The 11,348-nt window shown below is 18.0% G+C and overlaps 2 protein-coding genes across 2 annotated transcripts; one reads left to right on the forward strand and one right to left on the reverse strand.

The window, feature by feature from the left end:
- Positions 1-2,236: 2,236 nt before the first annotated feature.
- On the reverse strand, positions 2,237-3,158 carry MKS88_000813 (uncharacterized protein; the record flags this gene model as incomplete). The annotated part of the gene is made up of 3 exons (XM_067219432.1): positions 2,237-2,278; positions 2,384-2,941; positions 3,072-3,158. The coding sequence occupies 3 exons, from the start codon at positions 3,156-3,158 to the stop codon at positions 2,237-2,239; spliced, it is 687 nt and encodes a 228-aa protein (XP_067075594.1).
- Positions 3,159-9,902: 6,744 nt separating this feature from the next.
- MKS88_000814 (uncharacterized protein) lies at positions 9,903-10,759 on the forward strand (the record flags this gene model as incomplete). The annotated part of the gene is made up of 2 exons (XM_067219443.1): positions 9,903-9,989; positions 10,115-10,759. 2 exons carry the CDS (start codon positions 9,903-9,905, stop codon positions 10,757-10,759), a joined length of 732 nt encoding a protein of 243 aa, XP_067075595.1.
- Between the last annotated feature and the right edge of the window lie 589 nt (positions 10,760-11,348).

The raw sequence follows: 11,348 nt of genomic DNA on the forward strand, positions 1-11,348 counted from the left end.
TTGTGAAATATAATGTCTATAATATTTAATTGTTATTAGAATAACATCCATAAAATGTGTAATTAATATTTTAATAATAGATAAACCTACTATGTATGTATTCTATATGTTGTATATTTTATGGGAACTCAATATTTCAAAATAATATGGAATAAAATTTTTATCCCTTAGTTTATTAAGAAAAGGATTTGTAAAAATACTATTTAATTAGTACACTCGATGAAATAATTTAATAATATACTTAGTATAATTACGAATAAATTTAAATTATTTTATTTTAAATAAAGTGTATTTTTTAAAAATATTAAAATTAAAATTTTATAATACGTTTATAAATATATTTTTCTTTATATATATATTACAAAATTTATTACAGCAATGTACATTTCATTAATTATTTAAGAAGAAATAATAATTTTTTTTTTTTACGAATATATTAATAATATCAAAGAAGTATATCATGGAAAAAAAATTTAAGACTATGTTATTAATTAAAATTTATGCAATTATTCTTTTAACTTGATTATGTCATTTATGAATATTATATGATAATATTATATAAGGATATATTTGCGGTATACATCTTGTTTTTGATTTTTTTTTTATTATTACAACTTTTTATAATAGAATTATTCATTATATTATATATGAAATATTTACTTTTTTTTCTTTTTTTAGAATAGGTTTATCAGATTTTCCGATGAGAGCTATAATCTTGGTAGCAATTTAAAAAATAGAACGTATAGATCCCTATCCGATTATAAAAAAGGTAAGTGTTCAAATATTGTAGTATTAAAAGAATATATACCTAATCATAGTGAATGTGAAGAGAATGATATATGTAATAATAAAAATGGGGGAATATAAAAAACCGAAAAACCTAATAAATCATTAAATAAGAAGAAATCCTATACACAAGTTACGGGTAACGATAAGGAAATGCAAGATAGAAAATATATCCGTTTTGAAAAAACATGAGTTAATGAAAATGATTATGAGGTCTTTCAAGAATAAAATAGAAAAATTCATGATATAGATTTAAAAAATATAACACATAGAAGATATGCATTTGGAGTTGCTGTTTTTTTTCTTTTTTTCTAATTGAAAATAGGATGCCCTATATTAGAAGGATTAGGTTACTTGAGAAATCTACAAACAATTCTTGTAGGACTGTTAACCATTATTGCATAACTTAATCCTACTCCAGTAGAACATTTTATTTGTTCAATATTTTTTGGAATACTTATGATTTTATTAGTTATAATAATTATAATAACGATAACTAATATCTTAATAAATAATTAAAAATATAAAAAAATTAAGTTGAGGAATGTATAAAATGAATTATAAGTAGTGTTCATTCTTCTCTAAGGGGTTTATTAATGTGAACAACTATATCTTTAGGCATATATTTTTTTTATACATAGATATAAATGAAATAATTTTATAAATGTACATGTGTATATCATATTATGTTTTTATGATAAATAAGAAATTATGATCTTAAATTTTTTGTGAACTTGAAAGTTTCAGGAATTTTTATTTTTTATTATAAATTGTTGTTTCAGAATAATTAAATATTATTGATTAACATATATATTAATTCATTAAAATATATTACTATATAGAATATATATATTGGAGTTAAAATTAGTGTACAGCAGAAAATATAATATAATTTAATGGATGTCCTGTAATAATTTATATTTTAAATGAACCATGGTTGTGTCCCATTTTTTTATCTTATTCTAGTCTAAAATGTTTATTTATATATAAATTAAGATAAATATATAATTAGTTTTGCATTAAAAATTAATGTGTTCTTTTGTATTTATTGGAGCAAGGTGAACGTATTATATAACATTGATATATAGATATAGTTACAAAATATATTTTTACTTAAATTTTGAAACTTTAATAATTTAAAATAAGAATTAAAATACAAATAATTTACTTATAATAAATATAAAATTATATGATGACAAATTTTTATGATGTAGTGTAAAAAAACAAATAATTTACATACGATATTGCTGTATTGGAGACATATTTTTTTTACAGCTAAGCATATAAAATTTTGTTCACATTGAAATTATTATAATAAATTTATAAAATTAATTTTTTACATTGAATACTTTTTTCTCATTTTTTACTATAGTTAGATTAATTTATCAGATAATGTCATGTATATTAATTTAAAAAAACTGTATTATCCAAAACCAGCAGTATAAAATATTTAAAAACTGTTACATTGAATACCAATAAATAGAGGATTAAACTATAAAATTGTAACAGATATAATTATTATTAGGATAGTACAGGAGAAGTTATGTTATTTAAAGAATATAAATGCGTATGAAATGAAGATCGTAATTAAGCCAACCATTAACACTAGTGCGATCCAGTAGAGAAAGTAAAAAATTATAGATTTACATCGATTATTTTTTGTATATTTTATAGCACCATTCATTTTATCTATATAATTAATAAAACTAAAATTTTTTCTTGATTTGTTATGGCTTAAAATTGAGTTATTCTTTAAATACAATTGTTTTAAAGATTTAGGTTGGTAATTGTACTGAATATTATAATAATGTTCTAATGTGGGTGATTGTTCTTTTAAATTAGGTTCAAAGTCGAATTCTCCAAGTTCATCAAATTCTGAGTTTTTCATTAAATAATTAAATTCATCGTAAGAAGAACCATCACTATATGGTGATTTCTTATCTTCATGAAAATGTTTATTATTCTGTAATACATATGTTTTTTTTTTAAATGCTTCAGCGCTTTCTCCTTCTAAATTAATTATTTTTTTTTTTAAAAGTTTAAATTTATCTCTGACCGATTCTACTGTTTCACTACTTAATAATCTTCTAAATTTAACATTTAATACGTTATTTCTGTTCAATTCCTTGTTCCATGATTTATCGCAGAAGGTTTTCTAGAAGTGAATATTCATATTAAACATTTAAAAATGTATTTTTATATTATATAAATAAAATTCTTTTATCATATAGAAACATAAAATTAAAAAGAAAAATAAAAAAATTCAAGCATAATTACTATGATACCTTATAAAAATATTTTAATGTCCATATTAAACAAGGAAAAATAAAAACTTTAGTAAAAAGGTGCACATTTGTGTATTTCACTTTCATAATGAATTTTTTTAAAGTTAAAATTTATGTAATGATTAAGACATCAGGCATATATGGCATTTTAGACAATAATAATTAAATAGTTAATTTACAATTCATCTTGATTATTTTCTATTATAACAATATAAAAAGTCTTCAGATTTTTTTTATTTTTAGATAAATATAATCGTAGTACGCATTACGTTACAAGACAAAAACATATTTAAAAAAAAGTTATAATTAAAAAAAATATATTCCAGTAATAGTTATATTTAGAAATATTATTATTTCACATTTTTAAAATAAAACTAAAAAAGAATTTAATAAATATTTGATGGAAAAATTTAAAGAAATATAACTGTTCAAAATACAAATATTTTGCTTCAAATATATAAATATATATTGGTACAATATAAATTGATAAAATATTGATTTAATAAGCATATATTATTGCATTAGATTCTAGTAATAAAATATGCATTAGAACACATTCTAAAATTATTTTTAGAGCTTTTATGATAAAATATATTAAAAAATATATAATAAGAATTTTTTAGAATCTATCTACTAATTATTCAAATATACTGTTTTTGAGAATTATTTTTAATAAAAATTATTAATTAAAATGTATAGGCAATAAATATAATAGTAAGAAAATTATAATATATTACATAAATTTATTACATGTATAGAATGAGTTTTAGATATAATTTAATCTAAAGTAAATATTAAAACCTTAGTTCACCAAATGTAATTATTTAATATATATATAGTTTTAGTTTTAAGTTATAACTAATATATGTAATATTTATTTTTTATAATCATTATCAATTAGCTCATTTGATTCTTTACATATCATGTATATTTATATATGGAGCCAATAATTCAAAAAATATATCTATGTAAAGTATATTAAAATTATGAAATTTGAGCTACTATTATATATTGTTTTATGAATGTTTTAAAAATGCAGATTATGATTTAATGGGAAAAAAAAATTAAATTAGGTTGTGCACTTTAAAAATAAAAATTTTCACAGTTTTTTAGTTTTTTACTGGTATTATTTGTGTATTTTATTTTTTTTATTTCATGTTTTTTTTTTTTTTTTTTATTCATTTTTGATATAGACCATTATAACGTTTTAATTATTTTGTTAAATTATTTATATATGTACAACATTGTATGTATGAAAAAACAATTACAATATATCATTTATACTATATTGTTGCTACAGTTGTGGAAAGTACTTATCATTAAATTGTAATTGTGACAATATTATATTTATATCTATTACCTAAAATTTCCTTATTTGTGGTACATATTATTCCATTTAATTGTTTTTATATAGTGTAATTTATTATATATTTATTTTCACTTGTATATGCTGATTACTACTTTTATATATAAATCATTTTATTTGGACAAACACTTAATTAATTAAAGGTAAATTTAGCTGTGTTAATTAATGAAAATTTTTTTTTATACTTATTCAAAATATAAAAAAATATTAACAAAAAATAATAAGCCCATTTATACAATATAGAAAAAAAAAATGAAAAATAAATTATAACACTGAAATAAAGTACAATAATAAATAATTGAAGATAAAAGGTATATTATATTAAATTAGATAAAATATAAAATACAGATGCTTTTTAATAATGTTTCTGTAATTTTTGATAGATATATTCTAATAAATATATTAGAAAGTACATTACATATTTTTTGATATTGTTTATACATACAACTATAAGGTAATAAATTTTTTATTATAATAAATATTTATTTAGTATACCAAATAAAAAGGGTCCTGTATTATTTATAATACCTTTTAAGATCCAAGTGGTTAAATGAAATTACAGAAAAATTTAAACTTGTTATAAATAACATTGGTTATTATATTATAATAAACATATACTTTTTCTTATTTTAATGTTTGCTTTGAAAAAAGTACATATGAAAGCGAATGTAGTCAGAAAAAAAAAAAAAAAATATATTAATAATAAACATTTTTAATTAATTACTTTTCATATAAAATTGCGTTATTATGATTATGTTTAATAAATAAATTACATTTAAGAATTATATTTTAATTTATTTTTTTAAAATTTTATTGCTAGTGTTCTACTTATTTTATTGTAATATCTTATATATTATTCCTTTCTTTTTTTTAAATAAGTTACTTAATAAACATATATAGAAGATTATAAATAAATATAATTTATTGTGTTTCAAAAATATATTTTATTTATATTTATGTAATTGAATATGTTATATAAAAGTATCTAAACATTATATATTCAATGAAAATATTATTATGGATTATTATATGACAAGAAAAAACAAATTATGATTTTCCGAAATATTTGAAAGGGTTTGAAAAAAAATATATAAAATTTTTTTCAAAATATTCATAATAAAAAACTTTTTTTTTTTTTTTATCATTTTATAAATATAATAAAATAATTTTTTTTCTTTGTTTTTGAATTTTTTATTAGCTATTTTAATATATAATTAGAATTTATTTATAGTAATGAAATATATACATTGTGTTAATTTAAAAATAATACAAAATTAATAAAAATTCATGTAAACTATTGAAATTTCCTTCATAATATTATGAATATACTATTTAACTTTTAATATGAAAGATAATATTTAATGTAAAAGTATATATATTTTTATATAAAATATTAACATTATGTGAGCTAATAAAAATGTTATATGCATAAAAAGTATTATAGCTTGTAAGCGGAAAAATATGTAGAAGTAAATGCATTTACGACAATGTAATTGCTTAAATAACAAATTATAATGTTTTCTTGTTTAATGTGGGTAAAAATGCAATCTAAAAACTGTGTTTTATGTCATTATAGAAGAGACTTGCATATTAAAATTTATATTTTATATTATTTAAACTAGTGTTCATAACTGTTAACATAATATTATAGTGTGAAAAGTCTTATATATTAATATACCTGAAAAATAAAATAAAAATTTTTATTTTGATTATAAGAATGTCTTAATTTTACTTATATACTTTTAGTTATACATATATATATATATTTGTATCAAAGGGTAAAAGGAGCATATTTTAAAAAGTATTTTCGAGAATAAATTAATAAATTTTGTTTAAGCATATTATTATAAGGTAAAATACGTGATATTATTTTATTTTCTAATTAGAATTATTTCATCTTAATGGAATAAGTAGGACCGTTCTATGCATAATTTATCATTTATAGTCTTCTATTGTTCTGATACTTATCATTTAAAATATAACGTCCTAATATATCACATTCTTGATAATTTAATAAACAGAGTATAAAAATTAATATATGGTATATTGTTAATATTGTGAATTTTTATTTTATTTTAAATATATTTCTGTTTATTACATCTACTGACCATGTTACGCTTGACGAATAATTAATTAATAGTTTTTCCTAAGTTTCTGTTGATATATGTTGTATGAATGTATTTCATATAAGAAATATCATGTATACTTATTATGTTAATGTTAAAAAATAATTTCGATATTGGTCAATCAATTGAAATTAATTCTGTTTTATATTTCCCCGTCTCTATTACTAATAATTTTAAGTAAAATATTTGTCCTTGAATTTCGTATATTTTCTTTTTTTTTACGTTGTTAGATTTTTTATGTGTATATATGTATGAACTTTTTATAGTAACATTTAAATAATACTCATTTTCTATTACATTTGCAGTGTTATTAAAAAAAATTGTCCTGAACCTTTTTTTTTTTTAATTTCTTTTAATATATATTTTAACTAAGATGTTCGCGGTTTCATTTTATATGCACCTAGATATATGTTATTGAACTTTTTTAAATTATAATTTTGTACAATATACGTTAAATACTATTCGCTGTTAGTACAATATTTCTTATAATTTGCAGATTTATTTATATGCATTGGAAAAATTTTTTCATGTACCTATTTATATTTTTCTTATTGAATATCGCAGGAAAGAGCAAGTGATGTAAACTAGTATTAAATAAATTGAATATTTGTATCTACAACAATATAAAAATTGTAATTTCTTGTAGTAACACATTAAATGTATAATGTAAAAAATTCTAATTTTAAGTTAAATAATTTATAGTACTAGACAGAATGAAACATGAAAAATACTGTAATAAATATTAATATGATTATTGAAAATAAAAAGATTAGTTTATAAAACGTAGCTCCAGATATTGCTCCTATTCGTGGTATTAAACTCACAAATAAGCATTTTACTGGAACTTGATATCTTTGAAATTCAATATATTAATATAGTTCATTAATATTCTTTAAAAAATGTATCCTTTGGGGACTAATAATACGGTATTTACGAATGTGTTATTAATTTTTAAAGTTTTCCAAATGTGTATAAAAATTATTACATTTAGTGTAACATATATAGTAATATGACTATTATATAATGAACTATATTTTTTATTATAGACAAGAAGACCATTTATAACTGAATTATAGGAACATTTTAGAATTAGTGAAACAGATAATTTTTATGTTAAACTATAAAAATTCTAAAAAACCAAACATGTCCTCTTTGTAGAAAAACAAAATATTGATTTTCTTGATAAATTATATAAGAAACCACACAAATAATATAATATTTTTGATAGAAATTAAATATGTAATTGAATAATTTATTTATTGTAAACATGGTATTATAAATCTAGTAAAAATATAAAAATACTATTATGGAAATTTAATATCTTTTCTTTACCAACGTGTGTTATTATTATGAATAAATAATATAATTTATTAAATATAAAAAAGATATGACGCGAAAGTAGGTAAAGGTTATTGATATATATATATAAAAATAAAATATCTTTATACTATATATATATAATAATGAAAAAATAAAATATTTTACTAGGAAATTAAACTTAATGTATATGAATTCTCAAATTCGGAAATATATAAAAAATTTATACAAATATTTATTTATATTATAAAAAAATTTCTCAAAAAAATATATAAAAATAAGGAATATTATTAAAATTGAAAAATCGTTTTAAGTAAGTTTCATGGAGAATTTTTCTATAAAAAGAGTACAATTACGTGATGTATTTTATAAGTAATCTGTATATTATTATGAATATATAAAATTTTTTATTGAATTATTTATATAAAAACACTAGGTAAACATGAAAATGTGAAATTACCGTATTCCGAAAAAACTTAAAGAAAACCAAATAAGAACCTCAGTACATGCCTTCACGGAATTAATGTATATATATATATATATTAAAATAAAAAGATATATTATTGTTAATTTAAAATTTTTTTTTCTTTGTAATTTAAGAATAGTATATTAAATTTATTTATTTTTTTATTTGTTTAATATGAATAATAATATTTATTAAAGTAAAAAATAATATAATGTTTTATTATAGGACTATTTCAATGTATTTTTTTGAACATGATATATTCATAATTTTCATACCAAAAATTATTATATATAAAGTGTAAAGATATTAAGGAATAATATATTTTTTGTGAAGTTATTTTTAAGAATATATTATTTATTTATGATCGTTATGTTATTTTGTATCCTTAGAATTTGCTCCTGATATTACTAATTTGTAAAAGAATAAATAAAAAAACAATATATTCAATCTAAAATTATCAGATAAATATTACTAGAGAAATTATTTTTTTAAAATATACATATTCATACTTATTATGTATATATCATATTCTGCAAATTATTCCTATTTTTATATATATTTCATTTGATATATCTTTGAACTAAGGAAATTAAATTAAATATATTTTGGGAATTTTTAATCCTTCTCTCTATTTATTGTTCCTTATTTTTTATTATGTTTATATTTCTTCTAAATATGTATTTTTAATTTAAAAACATTAGAAAGAAATTAGTTTCATAAGTTTACAACAATTTTGCTTGGAAATAATGATATATATTAAAGTAATTTAAAATTTATTGTTTTAAAAATTTAGCTAAAAAAACGAATAATTTTTTTTTTTTTTTTCTTTTAGTTACCTTTGAAATATGCACTTTTTTTCACATATTATATTGTGTCTTATTAATGTAATTTTTTAAAAAGTTAATAAATCTTATGGAATTCCATTTTTATAATTAATATAATACATAATTATTAGAAAATGTTTCTTTTTTAAATTACTATTACTACTATCATATTGTTTTGATAATAAATATTTTTGAGCAATAATAATTATTTTTTTCCAAAATGAGTATTTACAATATTAGCATTATTAATAAGAAAGAATTATTAAAATTAGGAACTAGTCTCTTAATATGTAGTATAATACCTAATCTATATTCTATATTTCATATATTTTACATTTTACATATATTTAATAGTTTGAAATATTAAAAAATTATATATATATAATATATATATTTTTTTTTTTTTGGAAAAGAATTATACAAAATACATTTAATTACAATATTCTATTAAATTATATACTTTGAATATTTATGAATAAATATAAATTATATTATTTTTATTAAAATTAATTTCTTATAAATAATATTAATATATAAATGTTATAATATATTTTTAATGTTTGTATACATTGCATCTGTTGTAAAAAAACATTATAATTATATATGTATTATTACGTTATTATAAATAAATAACTAATAAAATAAGTATAGTAACCTTTATGATTTAAAAAATATAACAGTACTGTTTGTTTTTTTATTGCTGAATATAATACATTTATAAAATTATACAACATGGAACAAAAAATTAAGTTAATCTTTTTTATTAAAATTTGCATATATTTACTTTTGACTTTGATATGTCATTTTTGCATTGAAAAGGTATGATTATATTATTTAATGAAATTATTATTTTTGATTTAACTTGTTTTTATTTTTATCAATGCTAATTTTGAGAATAAGATAAAATACTCTTTTAAATAATAAATATTTTCTTTTTTTATTAGATTATGCTTAATATATCGAAGGAAGAATATAAATTTAGTACAAATTTAGATTTACGAAATTTTCGACTGTTATCAGAGTATAAAAAAGAAAATGATTTAAATATTGTAAAATCAGAACAAGAAATGCTTAATCATGAAGATAACAGTGAAAAGGTTTTATGCAGAAATATAAAGGGGAAAAAACTAACGAACATACAATCAAGGAGAAGTTTATTTTATGATGAATTCCGTAAACAATATAAGGTACAAAAAATATTAATATATGGAGGAAAAAAGTTATCCCGCTTTGAAAGAAAATTTTTCAAGCAACTTGATTACATAGATTTTATTAGAAAGAATCCGTCAATTAGTAATAAAACATACCAAACATTAATATGTAAAAAGTTTGGACATAAACTGTTTCTACCTACTTTAGTACTCTTGTGGATGTTATTAGTAGCATTAGGAAGTTCAATTAGTGGTTATATGGGTAAATATGTAACTATTAATGAGGATCAAAGTTCAAAGATTATTCTATTAAAACCTGAATACGCTATACCATTTTTTGTATTTTTGGGTATATTAATTATCATGTTTATGTTATGGTCCGCTTTTACTTATATAAAGTTTAGAAAACATAAAAGAATTTTCAAGAGGAAATGTTAGAATGGGTAAAAGAAATATTTTTTTTGTGTAGTATACAAATTGATATGAATAAATATATGTAGTATAGATAGTTATATATTTAATAAACATGTGTTTAATTGCTTCAACTACATAAATGTATGTATGAGTAGGTATAATTTTTGATACACATGAATAAATAAATTATTGTGTTATTATTTTTGTTATTCTAAATATTTTATTGTTTTTCAGTATGAATTTTAGAATGTTATTTCAATTATATTATGTATTATTGGTTTATGCTTATATTTGTACATGTAATTAAATTCTAATGAATATTATATGTTTGTCCGTTAAAATAAATGTATTATAGCAGAGTTCATGCAACTATATTGAAATGTAATAATTTTTGATTGAAATAAAACTTGATAGTTATAATTTTTTATGTTATTCTAGTCCAAAATTATTATTTGTTTACATAACGTTAATAATATTATTGTTAGTTTTAAAATCAAGATAAATACGTATTATGCTATATTTAATGAAACAAAGACAAAACATTTTGTTGTACTGATATAAATATATATATATATGCTTAAAAACACATAGTATTTATCATATAAATACATCT

This window comes from Plasmodium brasilianum, chromosome 2 (assembly GCF_023973825.1).
Source record: "Plasmodium brasilianum strain Bolivian I chromosome 2, whole genome shotgun sequence".
Classification (NCBI taxonomy): Eukaryota; Apicomplexa; class Aconoidasida; order Haemosporida; family Plasmodiidae; genus Plasmodium; species Plasmodium brasilianum.